This window comes from Penicillium angulare, assembly GCF_028827245.1.
Source record: "Penicillium angulare strain IBT 27051 chromosome Unknown utg000012l_segment0_segment0, whole genome shotgun sequence".
Classification (NCBI taxonomy): Eukaryota; Fungi; Ascomycota; class Eurotiomycetes; order Eurotiales; family Aspergillaceae; genus Penicillium; species Penicillium angulare.
The window spans coordinates 1266564-1292074 of record NW_026623171.1 but is presented as its reverse complement, the minus strand read 5'-3'; the positions used below and the strand labels follow the sequence as shown (position 1 = coordinate 1292074).

The window sequence follows — 25511 nt, the reverse complement described above, 5'->3', positions numbered from 1 at the left end:
CCCTCCCACACTTCGAAGCTATGACTTACATGGGGATGCGGTGTTCGTGCTACTGAACATTGGAGGTTTCTTTCGAAGTTCCTTGGGAACATCTATGCAAAATCACCCACCCAAATCACCCCCCGTCTTCACTTCCGCCCCTCAGTCACCAACATAACACGATTACCTAGTGGAGGAGGAACCAAGAAACTGAGCTTCCCCAGCAGTGATCGGCATACTGAACCATCAGAAAAAAACAAACCGAAATAAGAAGAAAGCCAACCATCGCCAATTCCCCTCGATGTCCTATTTGCTGCGCTGTGCTCCTGTTCGACAGATCAGCCTCCGCTGATCGCGACTCGCGATGACCCTCTTCAATCCGACCTCGATCCTGGTGGGCTTCTTGCTCCTTTACCTCTCGTCCTTCTTCGTCTTCGCGATCGTTCGTATTGCAACCGGCATATCCATTCAACGTATCGGTTATTTTTCGCTTCGTCGTATCGCATACGCCCCGAGGGAAGGCCTGCTGATTGAAATCCGTGGACTCGGCTTCTCACTTCACCCCCCGTCCTTCGCACAGCCAACATGGATCAGCATTCGTTTAACAGACTTGAAGGTGACGGTCGATACGGCTACACTGGCAAAAGGCAAAACAGAAGGCCCGCGAGATCTGTTGGGATCCCCGAGTCCTGGCAGCCCCATCCCTGAACAAAGCGCCACCCCCGAGTCGACCACCCCGCGAAGCAAAACATGGCAGACATTGACACGGATAAAGGAGCGCTTGAAAGCTTTGCATCGACAGATCAACTGGCTGGCCCTTGTCGATGTTTCCGCTATCAACACAACCGTTCAATTTGTCGGCGCTGGTCAAATCCAAGTTGGGTCGTTGTCGCTGGCGGTGGACACCCGAAGTAAGATGGTGGAGCGAGGAAAGCTTTTCCGGCGCAAGAAGGATATGTCTCAGGAGCAGCGTCCGGCTGAATGGATAATGAATGTTCAAAACGTCCTACTTGCTGTGGATGGTCGCGAGCCAACTGAAGTCCTGGACAATGTTGGTGTGAACCTCCACGGTCTACTTTACAAAGATCTCGAGGGCCTCCGTGACGCATCCGTGGCACTCAAGGTCGGTCGACTACACATTCCGTACGACGACTTCAGTATGCTTCTGCAACGCATCAAATCCGCCCAGAAACCATTGAAAGTGCCGGTGCGCAGCCCGGAGACCGATGATGAAATGTCATTTGCCGACTTTGTGGAGGAACTGGACAAGCCTGGTAGCCGCAATGACTCTATTGTCCAGACTGTTGCGGACTCGCGAGAGTTTGCCAGCTCGATTTTACGTGGTATCCAGGAGTTTCAGGTTGCTTTGAGTTTCTTTCGATTGTCACGCAGCCTGGGCTCTCTTTCTGCAGGCCAGAACCCTGTATTCTTGAACGTGGTTTCTCATGAGCTTGGAATTGACCTCCACCGAATGGACCAAAAAAGCCCGGAGCACCGCATGTATTTTCAGCGAAATGACGTTGCTCACCAAGCCCTACTTGCTGCCATTTCCCTGTCAGTCAGCTTGGATGACAACTCGGGAGAAACTGACAACATTCTCTACATTCCAATGGCCACGACTACCATCAAAACCACGTTACCTTCAAAAACTGTGAACGCCTTCGACGACGAAAATCCCGAAGAACGTAACACCAATATCCTCTTCGCCAACTTGGTTATCACATCCCCATCGCTTGATATGCAACCGCAGCATGTGTCTCGACTGTTAAAACTGGCGCAAGCCCGAGCGTCTTCTCCGCGATCCAAAAAGCGAAGTAATCACCATCTTATCTCTCGCTTGCTCCCTAAGGCTAGCATCAAGCTGTCTGTCCATGAGCCCGTGATTCGATTTGTCCTTCCTATTGAAAAAGAGACAGGCACTCCAGATGACTACAACCTCTTGATTTCGTCAATATCGTCAATATCCCTAGACATCGAGTCTTCTCATTCGTCCGAGGGCGGCGCCCATTATTCCCTTTCGGCCATTTATCGTGTTGCATCTCACAAATTCTACTACCAGACACCTTGCGGCGAAAAACATAATTTGCTCACCACTGAAAATCTGGAGCTTAAGGCTCATTTGAACGCAAGTCCGGAGGTATATGTTATTGCTTCAGGAAGCGTAAATGACTGTTCCGTTCATATGATCAATGGGGAGGTTAATCGTGGAATCCGTGAAGTGCTTGAGCAATTTCGAACACATCTCAAGCCAACCAAAAGGGTTGCGATGCCTCCAAACGAACGAAAGACTACTCCTTTACGAAAGATCCCACCTTGGCTCCTACAATTTTCGTTCGAGTCCACTGGGTTCAGTCTCGAAGTCGCCGGCGTGGACAAAAGTGTATCTGATATCTCTCGTGGTGTTTCTCTGCAGCTACAGTCCTGGACCGCAGAATATAAAGCACTAAAAACCGAACACAATGTTGGCAGCATCGTCAGGAGACGAACCTCTAGCCATTCCACAATTGGTGATGAATCTCCATTCCGGTTTACACCAACTTCGCCCCCCAAGAATATTCAGCGCGGTGCCACAGATGGTAGACGACTCGCATTCCATGTGCGCGGATTTGACGGATTTGTCATTGAATCAGATGATTATCTTGAACCTGAACCTTTTTTCTCACTTCCCCGATTTGAGGTTGCTTTGAGTACGCAGAGTGATCGCCTTGGACCTGTCTTGCATGTCAACTCAGTCTTCAAGGGTATCTACCTACAATATTCTCTCTATCGATTTTATTGTCTAGGTGTAGCTGTGTCCGTCATTCAAGATGTTCTTACGCCGCTACCCCAGGAGTCTGACTCTGAATCAACTCGAAAGAAGCAAAGAGGAGAACCAAGCATATCTCTACCCCCTCCACCATACTCCCCATCTTCTTCCTCAAAGAATGAGCTAGTCACATTTGATGTAAAGGCTACTGTCGTTCAACTGAAGCTCAACTTACCAGCCGATCCTCCGATGATGCTTCAGATTTACGGCCTTGCGGGTGGCTCTCAACGACTCAGTACTCCTCACATTAAAGCCAATCTTGTGCGTATCCACGCCGAGGCCCCCAAACTCAAGGGTGTTTGGGCAAGAATTGGTAGTATGAATAATGTTAGACTTGATTTCCGCAAGATGAGGTTCAAGCAAGGATCAAATCTGACCGAGGAAAGATCGATTGATCTCTGGGCTGACTTCATCCGACTCGGTGTCCCGCACCATATGGTCATGCATCGCATTTTTGATAATCTTATTAATACATCAAAGGCCTTCAAGCAGTTGCGTCATCGGTTCAAGAGCCGGAGCAGAGAATTTGTTTCTGAGAGAGCGCCCGAGGAGCCGAAGAAAGTGCCAAGAATATCACTACGCACGAAGGCCCTTCTTTTTGAATTGGAAGATGATGCCTTTGAGTGGAAGTTGGGATGCATCTACCGAACTGGCTTGATCGAACAGACACAACGCTTGGCCCGTGAGGATGCCTTCGATTTGAAAGCACAGAGGGTTAAAGAATCCGATCAACGGCGTGCTACGTCTAGACTCCGCGCCAAATCAAGCCATCGGACCCTTCGGAGTGAGCGAACAAGTCAAGATACTCGCAGAAGCAAGAGCGCAGACACCCGAACAAAGGTGGATGATGAACCCCAAACCCGTGGCCGAGCCCGCAAATATCGCTATGATACCGAAGGCGCAACCTGCTTGACAGCCGAGCAAAAGATTTCCACGGATGCGGCATGGAACCGTCTCCAGCAACACAATGCTCAAGTTTGGAAAGAGAAAATCGACGCAGCCATGAAGTTCCAAGGCACATCAATTAAAGAAGTTCGAAACTTGTTCTCCGGTGCAGACGAACCTCCAGATGATGCCAAGGAGACTGAGACTATTCTTGCAATTCCAAATAGACCGGGCTTGCTGTCTGCCTTGATCAGTGATGTTAATCTGGTCATTGACAAACCCTCTTTCCCAAGTGACGAATTCCGCAAATTTCTTCACCGTATTGGCAAAGGTATGCCCATGTCAATGAATTACGGCCTTTTGGTGCCAATGAGCTTCAATCTTGAGATGGGCGAAGCGCGTGTGAATCTACGAGATTATCCTTTGGATCTTTTGCACATTCCAGGTTTACGCCCTGGGCAATCTCCAAGACTCCCCAGTTGGTCATTGCGAACAAATTTTGTTGTTGCTGAGGAGTTCCGCGACGAGGAATCTGCGAGACAAGTTGAAGTGGAGCTTATACCCTCAACAGAGGCAGCTGATGGCTCTCCTGTTGATCCATTTAAACTGAAGGTCTGGCGTTCGGTGACCCCCGTCAAAACTTATTCCGATCCTGTTATCGAGATCAATACAAGCCTACCCACGAGTATCTCTTGGGGTGTCTCTTACCAGCCTGTAATCCAAGACATGATGAAGATCATTGAGGGTTTCACCAAGCCCGAGATTGATCCATCCGAGCGAGTCGGCTTCTGGGACAAGATCAGATTGAGCTTTCACTCGCGGATCAAGGTTCTTTGGAAGGAAGACGGCGACGTTCACTTGCGCCTCAAGGGCTCCCGTGATCCTTATGTGGTGACAGGGTTTGGAAGTGGATTTGTTATGTGTTGGCGCAGAGATGTCAAGTGGGAAATCCATACCAGTGACGACCCCATGGAGTTTATGAGCGTGACGAGTGGTGAATATGTCCTGGCCATCCCAGACTACAGTTCAGAAGCGCGATGGGCATTCGAATCGAGTACGGAAGATCTAGAGACCAGCTCTGCATCCAGCGAGCAGAAGAACGCAGCTCACTTTAAGAAGGTCATCATGAAACTCTCTGGTGACGTAAAATGGGCCGCTGGGTTGGTTTTTGAGCGTGACGTTGACGCAGACTCTCGATCCTTCGCCTTCAAGCACCATTACGACGTTATTCTCAAGAATCCCAAGTTTTTGACCGCAGAACAACGTGCCAACTACGATGCCTACCGGGGTTTCCGGAGCGACCATATCCACCTTTCAGTGTCAATTATTGCACCCCAGGGTAAGAATTGGTCCGTTGATGGCATTCAACCATCGTCGAGTTACAATACAACCCATTTGTCTCCGCGCTTCTTCACTCACTTCTTCAGCTGGTGGTCTCTATTTTCTGGCGTCATGTCTCTCCCCGTTCGCCAAGGTGCTCTCTTCCCGGGTATCACCAAGACAAGCAAAAAGTTCAATCGTCACCTGGCTACTGTCAAATACAAGCTCTTACTTGCACCGCTTTTTGTTGCTCATATCTATAAGCACAAAGATCGCGAAGATTATGGTGAGGATGCTGTCACAGCTACTGGCATAAAGGTTCGCCTTGATTCCTTTAAGCTTGATATCCATCAACGCCGCGAGCAGGTCAAGACCCAGGCCCGTGGCCGCTCCAGACAGACAAAGACAAGTGCAATGCGTATTAATCAGGCACTAATTGACCTCCAATCTGCTGATTTCCGTGCTGTTTCTGCGAGCATTGAAGGCACATCGGCGGACGACATTGCGAATAACAAAGATGATATCATATCTACATTCCAGCAGCCCGTGCCCTCGGTGGACCTATCCCGGTTCACAATTCCTGACCAAAACCTGGATTGGATTGATATGGACGATTTTGTTGAGCCTGATTGGATTTTACCCCAGGAGTCTAACCCTCGAACCCAAATTCTTCCTCTCGCCTTCACCCCACGTTTGACCTACTTCCGCCAAACAGACCATGCTGATATTGGACCTGAAGAAACTGGTTACAGCAGCTTTGGAAATGAACCTACCCATGAATGTGTGATGTCGGAAACAAATGACCCTCGACGCGTCCAGATTGAGTTGATCAAGGATCGCCTTGCAACTGTTGAAGCTCAGATCCGCAACTATGATCGTACTATCGGGGAGTTAGAGCTGAAGCTGATGAACGGGGTTGATGTTGAGCCAGATTTGAAAACTCAACACGAGACTTATGTTCGCCAGGCCGAATCCCTAGCTAGACGGCGTAAGTTCTTGACATCAACATTGAACCGACTCGAGAAACTGTTGGCGCGTGACGAGCGGACACCAGGACGAAGTCGATTGGGAGTCAATGGGGCACCTAGTGAAACCTCCTCGCGTACAGGACGCGATGCTGATGGTATTGATGGTATCTATTCATCGGCCACAGATGAGTTCTCGAGTGACTTCAATAATCGCTTCATGATTCATAATGTGCAATTGAAATGGAACAACTCTCTCCGGAACATTATACTTCGATACAGCCATCAAGTGAGTCAGCGTCGAGGATTCGTTTACTACATGTCCAGACGAGCTGTTAAGTTTATCCTTGATATTGTCGAAGAGCAAAACAAAAACAAGAGGAAGAACCCCAAGATGTCAAGAACTCAAACTCGCGGTGATAATGATGATGAAAATGAAAATGAGAATGAGAATGTCGAGGACCGCATTGAACAATTGTTGAATGATGCAAAGCGCTATGTGAATGCGGAAGAAAACGAGCCCCCAGAGTCAAACACTCAATCACCCTCACCTTCAGACAACTCTAGCGAAAACATTGCTCCAGAGTTTACTGCTCAGAACAGCTACTACTTACGGCTCATTGCTCCCCAAATCCAACTTCTCAGTGAAAAGAATCGCAAGTCAGTTTTGTTGGTGGCCGCTAAAGGCATGGAACTCAAGGTCGTGTCAATTATGGACAAACTGCGTGTTGCGGACGATGTCAGCGGTTTAGTTCAACGTCGCTTCTCTCTTGAGATGGATGGTGCCCAGTTCTTCGTCGCGACTCAGAAAACTCTCATGGCAAATCTACAGTTCTACGCAGGCAACAAGTACGGCAACGTACCGGGATCTGCATGGCCTCCATGGTTGACGCTTGAAGCCATGTTTGATTTTGAGCTGAATCCTTTCGGATTTTCTCGTATCGTGCAGAAGACATCTGCGACTCTTCGCTATGACAAGTACAACAATCTTCGTCTCAAGTACAATGAAGAAGTTGCCAAGGGTAATCACGGTGGAACTCACCCTGATGATGAGCCCCGGATGGATCAGATCAGTGTTGATTTCCCACACTTCCGTGCTATCTGCGACTCTGCAGAATATTATTCCATGTACATCATCGTTTTGGATCTTATGCTCTACAGTGAACCGCTTGAGAAGGTTCGAAATGAACGCTTGGAAAAGATCATGCTCACATCCGATTTCAGCGATCTTCGTGGAGCACCGGAGATGGTCTTCAAATTGCAATCACGCATTCGTCAGCTGGAAGAAATCAAAGAATACTTCCAAATCAATGCTAAATACTTGGACAAGCAAGGCTGGGAGGACCGTTTGGCGCTGGAGCACGATCTGTCTCAATGCGAGGATGAGCTTTTCTTCATGATGAAAGCTATCACTACTTCCCAAAGACGTGCTGAGCCCAGCTCAAGCGCGACGAATGGCGTTCTGCGGTGGAGCATTTCTGCAAGCGAGGTCGTCTGGCATTTGATGAAGGAGGCATCTGCACCTTTGGTGGAGTTCCAACTTCAAAACGCTCAGTACGAACGAACGGACAATGCCGATGGCTCAAACCACAATCTGGTGGCCGTTGAAAGATTGAATGGCCTGAATCTCTTGCCTGATGCCATTTATCCTCAAATTATTGCGCCCTACCTGGATCAGCCAAGTCCCCTGGATGAATTCTTCATGCTTAAAGTCAAATGGCATATGCTGGAGGCTGTTGCTGGAATTCCCGTGGTTGATAATTTTGAAGTTTTACTCTTCCCACTCAAGATCCAATTGGAGCGCGAGCTCGGTCAAAAGCTTTTCGAATACGTTTTCCCCAACATGGGATCGGGTGCATTTGAGAGCGGTGGTTTCTCACCTTTCATGATCAAGAATATGAAGCCACTCGAGGAATCAGATGACGAAGATGACGACTCTAACAGCCCATCGCTTTCTCAGTCTATGAGTGCGGACGATGATGCTGTGTCTGTGGACGATTTGTCTGCATTCAAGGGTCCCGGCTCCATTGAGTTAAGACTGCAGCCAACTCTTTCTCTTTCCGAGGAGGGCAAATCCCGACGTCCCAGCCACGTCAAGGGCCTTGCTATGACTCCCATTCACAGAAGCAATACTCGCCTCAGCGTGCCAGAATCCTCTCGACAGACAGGTCGTCCTGCAACAACCGGTGGCTTGTCCAAGAAGAAGTCTGCTGAAAGCATCCGCATGCTAGTTAAACAACCCACCGAGCGATCACTGTCCAGCCAAAGCGCGAACGAAGAGAGGAAGAAGTTTGCTCTAAGCAGGAGCTCAAAGAATGGCAAGTCTAAGGAGCCTACTGATGACCTGTCCCAAATGATGTCTCGCGCTTCAAACTACATGACGCTTGCTCGAGTTAAGGTGCATGATGTGGTTCTCAGTATGAGCTATAAGGGCAAAGGCGAGCACAATATTGAAGATCTCCACGACTTTGTTTTCCGTCTTCCAGTCCTTGAATACGGAAATAAGACATGGTCGAACCTGGATCTTGCCTTGCGTCTCAAGAAAGATGTCATCAAAGCACTTATCTCACATGCGCCCGCTATCCTTGGAAATAAGTTCTCTCACCATCGTCCCTCCAAGCAACAACAGAAGAAATTCCGTGAAATGGCGTCTTCGTCCCAGCTGCTTCCCAGTTCAAATTCCATTGCCAACACTGCGCGAAGCCAACCTGCCAGCCTGACGAGCTTCGACTCCAATAGCGAGTACTCCGAGTCCCCGTCACGCAAATCAATGCAGTCAAACGCATCACCGCTGGCTAGATCGGTGTCTATGAGCTCTGATGCCCACGGCAACGCAGATCCTCCACTATCAGACTCAAGGTCTGCGAGTGAGGTAGATGTTGATTCTCGTTGGGAGGTTAGTTACATCCACCCTTGAACTGAAAATAATTTATTTCATACTAAAGTTTCTCTCAAAATTTAGGAGTCTCGTCGCTTTGTCAATGCCCCCAGCAGACCCATGACTGCTGGCCATACAGTGACCATGATCGAAGCTAATGGTGGCGAGCAGGAAGACAGGTAAGTTCTTTTCCAAACAAGAGCCACGCAACACAAACTAACGCAATCATCTTCAGCTCCAAAAACAAAACCATCCGGAATCTTGGCCGCAAGTTCACTTTCCGCAAAGGCTGATTGATACACTCACCGTCTTTCTCCCTTTCTACTCATCTCATACTCTACCCACCTACCCAAACCCTCATCCTCCTCATTCTACTACCCTCCTATCCCATCATATCCTAATCTAATGCCGTGGCTTCCAACCCCCCATGCCACTTGACTCAAATCTACCCAACGCATGTAAAGCATTCACTTTTTATCCTCATCATTCTACTACTATTCCCAGGTCCCATGTCTTCTCTAGATACCCTCTATGTGCAGCGGGGCCGTAAATAGGCGTTTATCTGATTTAATTCTTGTTGTTATTGATTTCACTTTCTCTTATCTTTTGCTTGTTTTCCTACAAGATATCATAGGGTTTGCAGGTGGGAGAAGGAGTTTCACTTTGTGGTTTTTTTTTGCAAAAAAGAACTTTCTTCGCTTCGTTTTCTTCTTGCACTTCCTTTCCCCATTGTTTTTATATCGCTCTATATCTCGGTTCGTCATTGGCTCTTGCATGCATAGAAGGAGTGGAGGTTACTGTTTATTGATTCTATAACTCATATAAACCTTTTCCTACTGCTGCGGCAAAGAAGCGGCGATCTTGATACCCAAATTTTCCTCTTCTATTACCATAGAAATGCTCCTACTTTCCAGAGTTCAATTACTTGTTGAACGTTGAGTTCTTTCTAGAACTTCACGACCATGCACGCGATGTGAATGTAGGCACATTAATCGCTTGGTCTACATAATGACTTGGAAACTTCAATTCTTAGGATATGAATACATCACTGTCAGAAATATCAAAGGGTATCTATATACAGCTGGAATTTTTGAAATCATAACATAACGAGCACGGCACCAATCTTTTCGCCTGCTAGGTTCCCTCTATAAGTAATTTGGAAACTGTGAACCAATATGCAAATGGCAACCAAAATAGAACAAGTACAAAACAAAAAGGAGGTAAAAGAATCGCTGATCTGGCTATTCAAACGTTATAAAATCAATAAATCACCTGACTCCAAACAAAAAAATCAAGTCATGAGTTGTTACAAAATTAAGAGTAGATGGCCTGTATATTCTCTCCTGGCTTTCAAGATTGATGACTCGCCTGATCATTTGTTGTTGTGTTATTTGCGTCATGAGATGTCTCTTTGATTTTCCGTTCAATCCCATTAGTAGCACTATCATCATTGGCATGATCATGCCCACGCTCAGGTTTACCTTCCAAAGCCGCAGCCGCAGCATCAACGCCATTGTGACGATCATGTGAGGCACCATCCGCACATTCCGCACCATCAACCGATGGCGTAGACGGTGCGGTTTGCTTTTCTCTCCACGGATAAGGTATCCGCGCATGTACGGAAGCGAAACGTGTTCGATCCGATGGCGCAGTGATATCGTCGACCCAAGGGATTCCGCCCTGGCCTCTATTTTCCGCCCAAGCCTTCTTTTCACGACGAAGGTCACTTTGGACCCAGGGAATCGTAATAGCGGTCCATATCAAAGCCCAGGCGAAGGGGAGGGACCAGCCCAGCTGTGAGAATGACGTCAGTTTGATCTAAAAAGCTGCGTAAAGAATGGGAAATTTGACGTACTGTGAATGCAACGGGTTCTGAAACGGTGAAGATGACTGCTGTTATTGCGGCTGCGCAGATGATTGACCCTCCACTCCAGAAACAGTTCATTTCAAAGAGCATGCGTCGGAAGTATGGACTGGAGAGGTATCGGGTTCGAAGGGCGTAGCGATACATTTGACCGCCACCGCCGTCGACGGCGACAACATCCTCGATTAGAGCGTATAGAGCTGTTGGCATTGCGGAGCCTTTGGGTGTGGATGAGATGCGGAAAGGGGCTTTGTAGCCGGCCATGCGGAGGATATCGAGGGAGAGATGAACGATTCCAAAGTAGAACATCACTGTTGGGAGGACCATGGCGACAAGACGGACTGGGTTCAATAGTTAGCGATTAGGATTCAATTCGTGGGTTGATTCGAGAGATGTCTAACCATATGGCTCTTGAGGTACCGTTCCACTGGGATATTATTAGCTTCGTATCGTGAGCAAGTTGATGAGCACCACTTACACAATCAGCTCGACGGCAAGAATCAGCCAGACGATAGTGAAGTTTATGTGAAAGAAGTCCAGCTGTGAAGGTTGTCAGCATGCGCCCGAGTCTTCTTTGTCTCTCCCCCCCTCCCTTGTATGGTCATTGCATACCCGTGATACCCGCGCATTCAATGGTCGAGCTCGCGAGTTCTTGCGGAAAAGGTGGTGTAGTCGGTAGAAGTATTCGAAAACAGAGATACCTCCTAAACAAGCCGTAACGATGGAAAACACTGCCGTCAAATATTAGCTCAAATCCCCCGCCTCGGAGTCCTTCTCTGCCTGATATCAAGTTCCTCAACATACCCAGATTGTGCGATAAGTCAGTGCCATACCACAGTCCCCAATACAACGCGACCGGTTGGCCCAACGTATCCAGAATAAATATAGTCCAGAAAAAGGCGATGGACTTCTTCCGGGTGTGTAATGAGTAGGGCAGTGGAGGGGGCTCATTATGCACAGGCACAGGTGCTTCCTCGGGGTCGTCCATCAGCGTGGCGATAGGTGGCGGAGGACGCGAATTTGGGGATGGTTCGATGTTTCCAGGGGAAACGGGTTGAGTGTTCATTGTTCGGTACAGATTTTCAAATAACAGCGATTAGGACATGGTGTATTGTTTGGATAAGAATTTCGAGTCGAATCGAATTAGGAGGCAAAAGAAAAAGGAAGAAAAGGTTCAAAAAAGACTAAAGAACAGAAATAAGATGATCACGGTGTCTTAGCCAAAACGGGATTTTCTAGTTGCGGCGCCGGAAACGACGGCTGAGGGGGGAGGTACTTACGTCCTCATACATTTTACTATGGCAGAGGAAGTACCTTGACGTAAGTTCGCCCGTGATGTCATGCATGAAATAAATTCATCACTGGGAAATATGAAAGTGTAGTTTCTATATTTTGTTTCGATTCTTGTTCCTAGAATTCCCCGAAGATGCTGATCTTTATCTTTTGAATTATTATGAATGTTTGACATCATTGAACTCTTCATAATACAGTATTCATGCGCATAGCCTCGTAAGCCTTGTAGTCTACGGGTGTTAAAAGTACGAATACGAAGAAGGTCGAGACTTCACAATCTGCTCACAATCTGTGATATTTGCAGTAAGGGAGGAGCGGGATATCTGGGAACATCTATAGTATTAATGATGGTAGACTGCATCGATGTCACAATGGAGTCAAAACAGTGGGGGACGCGTTATCCCTAGCTACTAGATTGCCAGACGTATGCCCAGGTGAGATGCATAGAAAAACAGGAAATCGAGATGTTTGGGACGTGGGCCTTCCCGAGTTAGCTCGGACGCCGATCCCAGCCAAACAATCCGGTTCTAGTTCTGGCTCTGCTGATGTTTACTTTGTTTTGTACTTGCGGTGTACTATACATACAGTTTTCTGTCGTTCGTTATTTTGTTGGAATGTTGTGCTAGTACAGCGCTTATAATATATATAATTTCGGCGTATTCATGAGCCACCCATTGAATGACTCTGTAGATACTGTATAGGAAGCCTGGGTATGGAGTACTCGGGAGCACACACGCCCAGATGAAATAACAGCCTCCCGGGGTCTTGAATGGGCAGGTTCTTAACGGTCTATCATGTGGATCGCTTTAGAAATTGTACTATATAGTATCCTATCTCCGGACTTTTCATGCAGGATGATAATATTTTATTTTGTACTTTCATGATGAAGTCACAAAGATATGCAGAGTACATAACTTAGTTAAGTTGGTTGCCTATGAGCCTTATTCGCCTAAATTTGAAGACACCAAACAAAGGGTGTATCACGTGTAGATAGGAGGAAAAACTTTGCTGATAAGCGGGAAATGAAGGTGGCGCGAGTTCGATTCACAGTCTTTCCTTCTTCAAATTCTATCCCTCCATCATTCTTTTCTGCGCTCTTGTCTCGACGCGCCTATTGATTCGTTTCCCATCAATCCTCAATTTGTTATGGACTGATCATGGCGCGTGGCCTGCAAGAGTTAATCGACTTCTTGCTAAATGAGGTCGCGCTTTGCGGCAGCCAAGGTGCGTATAGCTCGAGCTCTCAGACCCACTTTACCCAGTTTGGGCTCTATACTTTCCCTCGTCGCCTTGCATTAGCTGGAGAACGCATATCAAGCTCAGCTTTCAAGTATCCTGGCTCTTGCAGGAAGTAAGAAAATTTGCATCGTTCAATATGCACGTGTGAAATTATAGCCTAATTCTGCACATATTACAATTGTATCATTTAATACGAGCTAACCCATCTCCAGGCGCGACCGTGTCAGAGGTCTTGACATCTATTGACTCATTTTACCAATCTTCCAAAGATGCTGACCCTCAGAGACATCAAAATGTGGACTATCGCTTTCAGTTCAAGGTCTGGTCATGGCTAACACGCAACCCTGAGGTGTCAGTTGGCGAGAATAATGAGTTGAACCACCTCACTCTCGACCAGGTGAAAAGCCTCGACAAAGCTGGCGATAAAGACGCAAATGAAGCAAACCAATCAACTGAAAACGAGCCAGAAGAATCTACTCCATCGACCGCCCGAGTTTATGTTTCCAAAGAGAGAACTTGGTATGCAGTCGCTGGCCACGAGCCCGATGAGAACAAACTTCCGGCGTCTGAATTTGCATTGCTCTCCATCATTGCCATCAGGAAATCTAGTGGAATCTCCCAGATCGAGTTGATTAGGCTGAGCGGTCAAGACAAGCGATCAGTCCCTAAGAGAACGGACTCTTTAGCCACAAAAGGCTACGTCGATAAGCGCGCTGTCCACGTAAGAGGTTCACGAACCAGCCTCCTGACCCATCGTCAATTCTTGAACACACCTACCACTGAGAAACCTGGGGGGCAGACGGCAGACGACAACCACATGCTCGATTTTCATGATTTCACCAACCGCTTGTTTGATATCCTAAGAACCAGTGAAAATGGGATCATCGGTCGTAACGATCTAAAGGAAACCTTGGGGTTCACCGAACTTTGGTACTCCAGAATTCTCTCCCGAGCTATTCGCAAATGGGAACAAATTGGAGTCCTCAGGCGAGTGACAGCTGAGTCGCAATACAAGTCAATGCATAGCTGCGTTGAATTGCTCAGGGACCCCACGGAGAAAGATTTTGATCGTTTCTACGAGTACAGCAATGAAAGTATTAGTAAGGGAGCAGAGAATATAGCAGATCCTGATGATGAGATGGAACTGGAGGCCGGGGAAAAAGATATCAATATGGGTGTGGTTCAATCTGGGTGTATCATTCCGAGCTGGACTCCCGATAGAAGTATGTCGAATCAAATATTCGATGTCATTGATAATGCTGGGACAGCTGGAATCACCAACGATATGATCAATCGTATTTGCTTTGGGCGCTTTTACAAGAGATCATCTGAGAGTCTGACCCATCGTTTGACTGATTGCTGGCAAGTTTCTCAGCCACCTCATCTCCGCCATTTAGCGCTCGTTCGGGATTCTGGCGTACGCAAGACCATCATACACTATGTGCATTATTCCGCAAGAAACTTTGGCAAGAAGGTCGAGCAGGGTGGCGCTTTCTGGGAAGCTGTTGAATTTCCAGTCAAGAATCAAAAATCTTCTAAAGTCAAGATTCCCCCTGTTCATGCTTCATTTCCAGTCGATGAATATGGCTTCATCTCCAACAGCGTGCCTCGAAATCTATTGAAGAATGGAAATGTTAGCTTGTTTGAAGGCATATCGAGCTGCAAGCCGCCCAACTATAGCCTTACCCGCAAAGATCCCATGGGCGTCTACGGTGCGGATGGCTCATATCGTACGTATCTCTATTTTGTCGTGAAATTTCTTACATAAAATTGTCGTTAACTGTTGGAGTAGGGATTCAAGCCGGCAGCACCGTCCCCTTAGAAAGTTTGCCTCGTTCACCTCGACCAAACGGCAGTCGCAAATTGGGCCGTCCAAGAAAAGACGCACAGGCTCCCACACCGAAGGGGCTCAAAAGAGAGACCTCTGAGCCCCCAGAAATCAATGAGAACAGCATAAACGTGGACGTGACCCCACAGCGGCCAAAGCAAAACCAGACGAAGCATGAAAAGTACAAGAACTTGCCCACGAAGGAAAGATACGAAGCAATGGGCTGGGATGAGACGTGGACAGAATACAACGCCCTAGTGATGGAAAAACCGACGCCAGGCATATATGTTACCCCCCACGGTAAACGTAGACCGGCAGGAAAGAAACAGGGTCGTCCAAAACTAAGTCGAATCGCGGTCTTCAAATCCTCAAAATTGTCTTCTTTGCCTTGGTTTACCGAAGCAGACGAGGATTCAGATAATACAGATGCATCCAATGAAGCTACCACACAGCCCCCTACACTCCAAATCGAAGAGTCTACACCAGATCCCATGGTATCAATTGTTCCTTCGTCGCCCGTGGAAGCTGTGAATCCAACTCCAACACGTCCAACACATCCAAGAAGAGGCAAGAGAGCTCAACCACCTGTAGATTCTCATAATTTGACTGCAGATCCTATCATTTCCAATGGACCCAAGCGCTCCGATGAAAGATCTACGAAACGACCACGTGTTGATGGCTCTAGAGACAAGATGAATAAAACTCCTCAGACAGCCCCAGGCTCAAATCGATCTCCGGCGCCAAGCGTTGATGAAGCTGCATCCGATGCAACCCCAGCGAAGTACCGCAGAAACGGATCATTAACGGACACTGTTAATGGGAAGGAGGCACAGCTTCAAACTCCGAGACAACATCAAAATGAGCCTCAAGAAGCCATACCAATCGAAGGCCCATCACAGAAGTCGACCGATAAATCCATGGGACCTCCGAATATAAGAACACCAAACCCGACAATAACACCCGTCAGAAAAACACCCAACGCCGACAAAGAATCCGCCAGAAAGCATGCTTCGAGTGACCGAGGAGGTTCTATTCCGTTTATCAGAAGAAGGATTATCATGGATCTCGTGGAAAAGGCTGGTGGTGCATATCCCTCGGGTATTGAGCTCTGGTATGCATTTGCAACTGAATGGATGAAAATGATGGGCAAAGAAAGGCCAGACAGACGAACTGTTAACGCGGCAGTCAAATATCTGGTCGATGACGGTAAACTTCTTCAATTCACCTTTAGTGGAAAGAACGACAAGGGCACCTTTGTCACAAAGACGATTCTGAGGAAACCGGATACCTCGCCTGATGAGTCATTCATTAAGAAAATGCAATCGGAGCTCATGCTTCATGATCGCGATCCTAAAAAGTCGTTCTCACCGCACGTGGAGACGGATCAAAATGTTTCCAGGCATAGTCATGGGTATAGCCGGTATGGTGCCCACAAGGGTGCGCTGCCAACTGTATCTACTGCCACCGTTCACATACACTCAATGCCTGCTTCAATTCGCGCACAAGAAAAACGAAAGGAGCGAGTGCTTCAGAAAATACTACTCAGAAAATTGGCCCTGAACCAAGATTCTGAATCCGATGAGGATGAAGATGAAGGCCAACAGATGGGTGAAGCGAGAGAGGACCGACACAAGGACCAAGCAGCCCGACGATTAATGAGAATCACTACTGCACCTGACCAGACATCTGAGGCGGCGAAAACACACATATCTCGCCCGAAGTCGACAGCGGTTGGCGCAAGGAGACAGGAGAAGAAAACGCCGCCGCCGAGGAAGATCGGAAAAGCCGTTGGCCGTCCTCGAATGTTGCCCATGATTTCTATACCCGAGGCAATGGCGATGGTGATGAATCCTGGTCAGATATTTCATCCTGGAACGGGCACTTTTGCCACAGGATCTATCAAGCGCCGAGGCTATCGAAGAGTTGGTCACTTTGCAGACACTTCATCCCATGTCAATATTGGAAATCCTATTCGTGAACTCACGGCACTCGCACGCCAGCCTGATGAGCTGACAAACTCGACCGCCAAAAGCACCGCATATGCCCAAAGATTTGCACAAGCCAATGACTTGATTATGCAATGGGAATTGGATCATGAGGCAATGCTTGATTCAGTCGTTGAAGAACATGCTTTCATTGGGCAGAGCGTCCAAAAGAATTTCCACGCGGAACCTATTGAGGGCTCAATTCGTTTTGCCATCGACCAGCCAGAGCCAGACACGCCTGTCAAAAGATCACCCATGAGAACGCGTGGAATGGATGGCCGCAAGCCCAATAAACGCCAACGCGCAACAATGGAGGACCCAGAAGGCAAGGCAGTGGAACAGCGTCCTCGGCGCCGACTTAACCTCAAACCACTCCCAGAGGGTGTAATTCGACGATACATGGTTGCTATTGTTGCTGTCCGAACTTTAGCTGGTGGTCTTGATGGAAAGATTGTGGATTGGGACCTTGTGACGCTTGCTTTCCCCAATAGTGATCCGGGCCACGTCGTCCAGTATGGTAAATCCATACTAGCCAAAAGTCGGATGGAACTTTACAAGATGCAGCATGATTTCCAAGAGAGATACCTCAAAGCGTACGACAAAGGTGATGTGCCTCAGATCGACTTTGCAGACCTACGAGAATATGATTGGCCAGCTCTGGTTCAATGGGCCAGCATTGAGCTCGAGTTTTCTACATCTGAAAAGGCTCCCACGCTTCCTGCAACCCGTGAACAGTTCGACAGCATTTTTGAACTTCGTGAAGATCCCGTGACTACTGAAGAGGAGCTACATGCGCTATCGGGTAACATCACTGTTATCAATAGACGTCGCTTAATGGGCCGTATGCCATTCGTCATCGAGCAACCTCACGAAACTCCGCGCCCGCAAAGACCGGACCTTGTCCAACTTGAGATGGCCAAAACATGGGTTCGTGCCAATGTCACTACACCAGAAGATCGGTACAATGCTGCTGCCGCCGCCCAAACGCTCAAGCCATTCGGTGATTCTCTTCTCTCGACCGCTGCTCATTCTCTCGTAGCAGAACGGGTCATCTGCGTCACGAACCGCGGCCGCGCTATCCCGGGACGAAATTACATGATGCATGACGTCTTCCACCAGTCCATCGAACGTCGTCGTGGTATAGACGGTAATCAGCTCGCCCGAGCCGCAGAGTTCAAGACTACAGTCCTTGATCCTGCCCTCGAGAAAGATGGCGTATTCCGTATCAGCTATCACGCCAGTGACGGCGATGCCCTTGTCATCCAAGAACTTTTCGCTCATGGCCATCTCGACATCATCTCTCTTGACCCTCCACGGGAGAAATTCGGCCTCATGGATGGTGGATATCTTACGCGGCAGATGGACAAATCCCGACTTCGATTCGAGGTGGAGGTTCGCCCACGGTCGTCATATCAATATGGCAACCCGATTCTCGACCTTGTAAATCTTACCCCTGCCCCAATACCCCCACCTTCAAGGCATATGCCGCTATGGTTTGATGTACATGGCTGTTTGATTCATGAGTGGTGGAAGAAGTCCGTTGCCGCGGTACTTGGATCTATCATTCTTCGACCTGATGTTTCGGTGGATAGCATTGCTTCTATGTGTAAGCCGAGCTTGATGAAGTGGGAAATTGAGCTTCTGCTCGAAGATTGGCTTCTCAAGGTTGGGGTCGTGCGGAAGTCTGACAATGTGCCGGCGAACTGGAGACTAGCGGAGTGGTGGTGGTTGGCTTTGAGCCAGTCAGAAGCTACTTGAAATTTGAATCTTGGGAATCATTCGCATGAATGACTTCAAGGTTTTTTGAGATGTACATGTATTATTAGCTTGCTAGGTTATGCCCAATAATGTATGAGAGTTGTTTTAATTGATTTGATACTTCCGTAGTCCGACTTTCTTCAAATATTGTCAATCAGATGCAATAAGTTCGAAACGGGTCAATTTAAAACTACAACCCCACTCAGGAATCTATGTTATAAAAGCCCTGGGGCTACAAGAAATTGATAAACAGAGAATGTTTTGATAAAATTGAAGCCATCCAGGTGTTTAGACTAGAGCCCGAAGTTCCTTAGCTGAGAGAATACATGATCTATAAAATATGAAAACGGTAGAAAACGCCAAAACCAACTATACCCATAAACGCTAAGCTGTATGTACGAATCAAAGAAAGCTAAGAGAAAGCAAAACACGGACAGAAAGGTATAATAACGCCTCTTTACAGATCGTCGACATCCAGTGTCCGCCGTAACATCAAGAGGATCAATGCAAGGACAACAGCCACAATAGCCCTGTCTAACCATGGATTATTCGCAGGCTCAGAGGGCTGTACTGTTGTCGAGGATACCGGCACAGGTCGATGTTGCAGTGCAGTTGATTGTAAGGATTGGGATGATACAGAGGCTGGAGCTGCACCTGTAGTGGGCAATTGCGATTGCACCGCGGTGTCGACCGGCGCAGCTGCTTGTGATTGCGCTTCTATTCGTGGCTGGATATCAGCTTGGGATTCTCCATTTGATGGTGAGGTGTGATTTGTCGACGATGAATCATCCTGTTGCGCCGTGCTCTCCACCGCCGCATCAACAGCAGGTGTAGGTACACTCTCAGTCTTCGTTTTATTTGCAGTCCCATTACTTTCAGGTCTACTTCCAGACCCCGTAAAGACCTCATCATCAACCTCAACACCCCGTTCAGCACAAACATCCCACCACTCTTTCATGATCGTCCCATTACTAACACCACACTCTCGACAAGACCACTGTCCACTAACCCGCGCAAGTTCCTTTCTCATTTCCTCACTTCCCTCCATCCCACCAACCTGTCCCTTGCTTTCCCCGCCCATGATCTCCGATCGAATAGCCAGTAATGCTGTCCGCACTCCCCACGCAGGTTGCCACGTTTCCTCATGATGCCCTGAGATACTTAGACATATCTCGCGGTTTGTTTCAAAGCGGCCAGACGGGGTGAGGAATCGAAAGCTCGGTGGTCGAAGTGGATAGGTTGGTGGAAAGGTTATCCGTCCATGATAAAGACCGCCGGCGTAGGGCGTTGGACTTGGCGGTCCCGTTATAGTGAAGTGCCAGTCATGGAGGTTTGAGTCGCTTGTTGGTGAGGCGGTAAAGTAGGGGCTTGGATTTTTGTGAAGGTCGGTTGATTCTTTGAGGAGACGTTTCGTTGAGGGGCTGGTCATCTTCTTGAACTTCTTTTGCTCACTGTTTTGTGTCAATTTGAAGCAATGTGTTTGTTTGGATGTGGAGGAGGTTGGGGCGATAAGGATAAGGATAATGATAAGGACACGATGGATCTGCACCGCCTTTTAGTGCCAGGCTGGCTTGACTCGTGGAGAGAACCACGTGACGATAGCACAACTAGATAGCGTCGTTACTGTTTATTGTTTATTTCTACAACGTCATACTAATAGAAAGCAACAACTTTGTCTAACAAAGGTCGAGTTTCCTTGAAGAAACAAATGTCTACTACTGTCCAAGCAGCATATCTGCCACTGCTTCTCCAAAGGCATACATCGGGGCCTGGTAATGACCCGCCACTGGCACAGGAAGAACACTAGCATCGCAAACGCGCAGATTTTGGACGCCCTTCACCCGGCATTGGGTGTCAACCACTGTACCCATGGCGGCCGTGCCTCCATTCTGGAAAAAGCTACTCCCCACAATCTGCATCCGCCGGTCTAGGTCCGAATCACTGCATGCACTAGTAAGTGGCTCGTAACCCGGTGGCGGAGTCTCGCCCTCGACGACACCCCTCACAACGTCAGCCTCCATTATCCGCAGAGCGAGCCGCATGCCAGCACGCATCGCAGCACGATCTGTCTCTGTGCCGAGATAGTCCGGGTTCAGTACCGGGTCAGCCATAGGATCAGTGCTAGCCAGCGTAATATTGCCTCGACTGGTCGGTAGGAGAAGCACCACAGGGCTACTGATGTGCTTTCCGTCAATTGGAACTCGGAACTCGGAGCCCCCGCCAGCGATTGGTGCGTAGGCTATCATCACCTCGACATTGCCTCGGGGTTCCTGGAGGTATGGATCCTTTAGATCGAGCTTATCTACCTCTGCGGCCTTGACAAGTTCCTCGTGCGGAGTAGGGAATGTCGCAACCCATTCCATAGGATTGCCATGCCGAAACTCGGGCTTATTAAAAGCTGGAGAGCCTAGTGCGTACCCGTTCTCGGGGTTCTTGAGTTTCCAGAAGAACGTGGCTGAGATTTTATCGTGATAGTTCTCTCCGACGGGAATATCTGCGATAGTTGGAATATCATGCTCCGCAAGGTGCGACCGGGGACCAATGCCAGACAGCATCAGCAATTGAGGCGTCTTGAGAGCACCACATGTGACAAGAACTTCCTTCGTTGCTGTATATTTCGTTCCATCGGATAGAACAATACCAGTAGCCGTCTTAGATTCATGGAACTCAATACGAGCGATCGCCCTGTTTGTCAAAACGGTAGCCTTTGAAAGGTCGTACGCCTTGCTGGCTGGTTGACGCTGGGCATCTTTCCAGTTTTCTGTGAATGGGCCAAAGCCGAAGGGACTGCCACCGTTTGTATCTGGGTTATACTCCAGACCGGCCGCCAGCATTGCCTCGCGGATGGTTTCACGAAGCGGGTATTTTCGAGCAGCAGCTGTTGTCGCGATCGGGCCACTAAACCCATACTTCTCTGGACTACCATTAGGATCGTGGTGAGTCTGTGTCGCTTTGAAGTACTTGAGCATGTTTTCATAGCTCCATCGATTGTCCCCGACTAACTCAGCCCAGGCGTCATAGTCGACTGAGTGGCCGCGTGTCCAGAGACCGTAGTTAACGCCACTAGATCCGGATAGAAGTTTGCCTCCGTGGTTAGGAACAGAACGATTTCCCAGTCCTGGCTGCTTGACCGTCATCATGTTGTATTCGAATTGAGTGCCGTGCAGGTGTGGAGCAGCGACAGGACTCATGATTTGCTCGTTATAGTCCTCTGGCCCAGCCTCGACAACTAGGACACTGTGGCCGGCATGAGAGAGCCGACACGCGAGAACACATCCCACAGTACCACCGCCGCAGATGATATATTCATAGGATTCGCTCATGTTCTGTGTTGTTTTGCTGGTGGAATTGGAATGCTTGGTGGGTTTCGCCCAGGGCCGCGGAGACTAGACTTTATACTAAATCGACATTACGTAGGCGAGACAGAAATTGGACATCCTGCAAGGAGTTAAATCCGGATTTACTGTCGTTGTCCGTTGTCCGAAAATTGGCCCCCAAAATTTGATGTATCTATACCTAAAGAGAAATAACGCACAGCCGCCTTTTGTGCGTAAGGCTGCGATTAATCGAGATTGGCTCATATTCCATTACGTTCTTCAGTTCAACAACCATAACCCTTCCTAGTAGTCTCTATTAGCCTCTAAATGTGAATATGTGTGATTGCAAATGAGCCAATTATTTTTCATGTGTGCATGTAGTGTGCATACAGGTCTCGAGAGCTCCCGGCCTGTTCGAATGAAACCCTATAATCGCATACGAAGTGACCGCTTCCTGACTCCAGATATCAGAGCAGACCTTCTAGGAGCTACAATAATTCTTATCTTCGGGTCTGTTTTCACGTTCGCATGGAACTATTCCTTCCCTTCAGCCCTTGAAAGAACTATGTGGCGAGTAGCCAGTCTGTGTATGATCATATATTCAGTGGTCGGTTGCGGATGCGCAGAATTTTGTCGGAATTTTGTCTTCCCTGGATAGTTCCAGTCATCAAACTTATCTGTCCGATGTTGTGGTGGAACTGGGATCCTTCAAGCTGGCAGATCGACTGCGCACCTTGCATCCCTCACGAAATCGTCGCCTAGTTATTCCCCAGAGGCTGTTGATTCCTGTAAGGACTCTTTGTGTTTTTTATATCTTTTTTAGACGCTTTTTACAATGTTAGAGGACTTTATTAGGCTTCGTTCATTACCTGAAAGTGCCTTTCAGATAGCGAGCTGGTCAAATTATATACCCCACTGGTGATGGACGCTATCCAAACCGATGGAGCCGGAGGTCGTACCTATGCCCAGGTGTTGCAATTCATAAAGAGCTAGGTGCAATGCGCGATAGAACGATCTGAGCCATGTATGAAAAGGCTGTTATATGTTTGCTAATACTAATGATACATTAAAATGCCCATTCGGCCTCATGGCACATGGCTTCGTCGCTTTCCGACCCAAACGCCAGATAATGCATATCAAGTCTCAATCCATGAATTTGGAAAATGAGGGAAACGTAAGAAAACAATATTTATTCCCAATCTCGCCACTCATCCCTCTCCCGTGTCCGGGCCGGACGGCTAGCTGCTTCTGGATCCAATAATCCATTCCCCTCGGTATCAAGCTCATCCTCAAAATCGCTATCACCAGGTCTAGGCCGTGGGGACGCAGGTGCAAGCGTCTGCATAGAGACACTAGTCGGTGGACGCTCGGGCGCATCTTGTCTTCCACGACTAGCGATCCAATTGGGCTGTGTCGGTGCTGGTGAACTACCAGTGCCAGCAGGAGGTCCAGCTCCACCAGTCCAGGCGTGACTATTGTCCATGTTCCGCTGGTACAGATCTCTGTAATATTGTTGCTCGTTGTAAGTTTCTTGTTCGCGGTTGACACGAAGACGTTCACGTGCTTCGAGGAATCGCTGGCTTGGTTCCCAGCGCCATCCGTCGCCGGTTGTAGTGCAGACGGGAATGAACCAGAGAAGTGGGCGATCACCAAATAGGTGGGCGAGGTTCCCGCGCCAACCATGATCGAATGCGCTGGGTGTTTTTTCACTATCTTCCTCGTTGAGATACTCTTGGTACCTATCGTGTTCGCGCTGGCGCTCCATCTCCGCGTATGAGCGAGAAAGCGCTTGCTGTGCTGGTGTAAGGTTGTTTGTGTTGGAATGAGAGTTTTGAGTGGAACTGTGGAACCCTGGGCCTTGGCCTGGGCCGTACGGCGCTGGAGAGAGTCGTTCCTCGCCTTCTTCAGCGCGGGTCACGCCGGGAATCGCATTGGCATGCGCATCGATGATCTGGTTTCCGTATCCTTGTAGTCGGTGAGCGAAGCTTTCCTGGGAGGGATCGCCATTGTGTTCGTTGGCTCCGCCGGATTGGTTGTTGCCGGGGCGCGGCCGGGATAATGCTTTGCGCAGTGGAGAGACATATCGCGTTTTCTCTAGACATTCGATGGTTGTTGTCCCGCGGACAGCAAGACTGATATGCCATGCTGTAAATCCACTTAGGACTAGCCCAATGATTCCACCAAGTATTGTGAGGAGGACCACGTTGATGGGAAGGAAATTGTCCATGTAGACGGTGTCATTTAATACCTCCTGCCACGTCCATGTACCGGCGACAGCGAAGCAGACCCAACAGAAGAGAGATGTGTAGATCAAAAATAGAAGGAAGGCTTTGTAGTTGTACAATCCCACGCAGGTTGCCAGCCAGGGGCAGTGGTGATCCATCTTTAGCACGCAGCGTTTACATGTTGAGCAGTGATGAGCACGGTCCGGCTTGGGACATTGGCATTTCTTGCAGAATCGTGAGCCCCCCGATGAACTCACGGTGTATGTTGTGAACTCCGGGTATTCCGATACAGGCAGGGCACTGTAATTGTGGCGATCATTTCCTCGGCGCGTCGTTAATGGAGATCCGGGATCGGTGAACACGGCATAGGTATACGAAGCGTTAAGAGCGATGTATAAGAGCAGACTAAGGAATGTGCTGGGTATACCTGCAAAAACGGACAGAAAACATCAGTGATCATGTTCGAATATCATATAATGTTAGACCAAATAGGTCAACCATACCAATCCATTTACTATTCTCTGACCCTTTGACTCCAAGACTAGCTTCCACCCAAACTGCCCAAGTTGTGAGGCCATAGACAAATGCGAGCGGAAAACAGCCCGCTATCGCACAGCAGTATCGCTCACAGCGTAGTGCCCAAGCTCTAGAACGTCGTTTCGGCCATGACGGTGATGTAGGAGGAGACGAGGCCAGGGTGGCCATGATTTAAGCTTGATCGGGTAGCGCGATCCCTAAGGGACGGCTAGGTACATCTGTAAAGGCACAGGCGTTTCGTTCGTTGCAAATGCTGTATTAGATATTGATCTGTTCAAAGAGAGACCCGCATGGTCGAATGAACGACTTCTTGATGAGGCTCGCCTCTTTCTCGGCGCTGGAACCTTGATGCCTTCATGTGCTGCGTAAGCCGTCCTGACTCAGCCACTTTGGGCTCAGCCACCCATAATTGTCCTTGTGTATTTTTAGGTTAAGTGGAGCCCCAGATAGTGGTTCGTTCCTGGGGGAATGATGTATAATCAGTAGCATTACTTTATACATGTACATCTTGCAATGTTTAAAGAGCCAAATTGAACAAGGCTCGTAATAGCAGTGGTCAATAAGACCGATTTTGAGCGCAAATGTAAGGCCCAATGAATGTTTACTGGAGAGAACTTGCAATGATACATTGC

At 48.3% G+C, this 25511-nt stretch overlaps 6 protein-coding genes across 6 annotated transcripts; 2 read left to right on the top strand and 4 right to left on the bottom strand.

Moving 5' to 3' along the window:
* Positions 1 to 343: 343 nt before the first annotated feature.
* Positions 344 to 9126, top strand: N7478_013136 (FMP27 family protein; the record flags this gene model as incomplete). Its single annotated transcript, XM_056929346.1, has 3 exons — positions 344 to 8851; positions 8918 to 9012; positions 9069 to 9126. 3 exons carry the CDS (start codon positions 344 to 346, stop codon positions 9124 to 9126), a joined length of 8661 nt encoding a protein of 2886 aa, XP_056772708.1.
* A 1057-nt stretch (positions 9127 to 10183) lies between these two features.
* On the bottom strand, positions 10184 to 11763 carry N7478_013135 (uncharacterized protein; the record flags this gene model as incomplete). Its single annotated transcript, XM_056929345.1, has 6 exons — positions 10184 to 10627; positions 10689 to 11038; positions 11099 to 11124; positions 11176 to 11237; positions 11310 to 11428; positions 11502 to 11763. The coding sequence occupies 6 exons, from the start codon at positions 11761 to 11763 to the stop codon at positions 10184 to 10186; spliced, it is 1263 nt and encodes a 420-aa protein (XP_056772707.1).
* Positions 11764 to 13147: 1384 nt separating this feature from the next.
* N7478_013134 (uncharacterized protein) lies at positions 13148 to 18800 on the top strand (the record flags this gene model as incomplete). The annotated part of the gene is made up of 3 exons (XM_056929344.1): positions 13148 to 13214; positions 13442 to 14959; positions 15022 to 18800. The coding sequence occupies 3 exons, from the start codon at positions 13148 to 13150 to the stop codon at positions 18798 to 18800; spliced, it is 5364 nt and encodes a 1787-aa protein (XP_056772706.1).
* A 457-nt stretch (positions 18801 to 19257) lies between these two features.
* N7478_013133 (ubiquitin-conjugating enzyme E2) lies at positions 19258 to 20229 on the bottom strand (the record flags this gene model as incomplete). Its single annotated transcript, XM_056929343.1, has 1 exon — positions 19258 to 20229. One exon carries the CDS (start codon positions 20227 to 20229, stop codon positions 19258 to 19260), a length of 972 nt encoding a protein of 323 aa, XP_056772705.1.
* Positions 20230 to 20515: 286 nt separating this feature from the next.
* On the bottom strand, positions 20516 to 22123 carry N7478_013132 (GMC family oxidoreductase; the record flags this gene model as incomplete). Its single annotated transcript, XM_056929342.1, has 1 exon — positions 20516 to 22123. One exon carries the CDS (start codon positions 22121 to 22123, stop codon positions 20516 to 20518), a length of 1608 nt encoding a protein of 535 aa, XP_056772704.1.
* A 1183-nt stretch (positions 22124 to 23306) lies between these two features.
* On the bottom strand, positions 23307 to 25047 carry N7478_013131 (DHHC family palmitoyltransferase; the record flags this gene model as incomplete). Its single annotated transcript, XM_056929341.1, has 2 exons — positions 23307 to 24769; positions 24858 to 25047. The coding sequence occupies 2 exons, from the start codon at positions 25045 to 25047 to the stop codon at positions 23307 to 23309; spliced, it is 1653 nt and encodes a 550-aa protein (XP_056772703.1).
* Between the last annotated feature and the right edge of the window lie 464 nt (positions 25048 to 25511).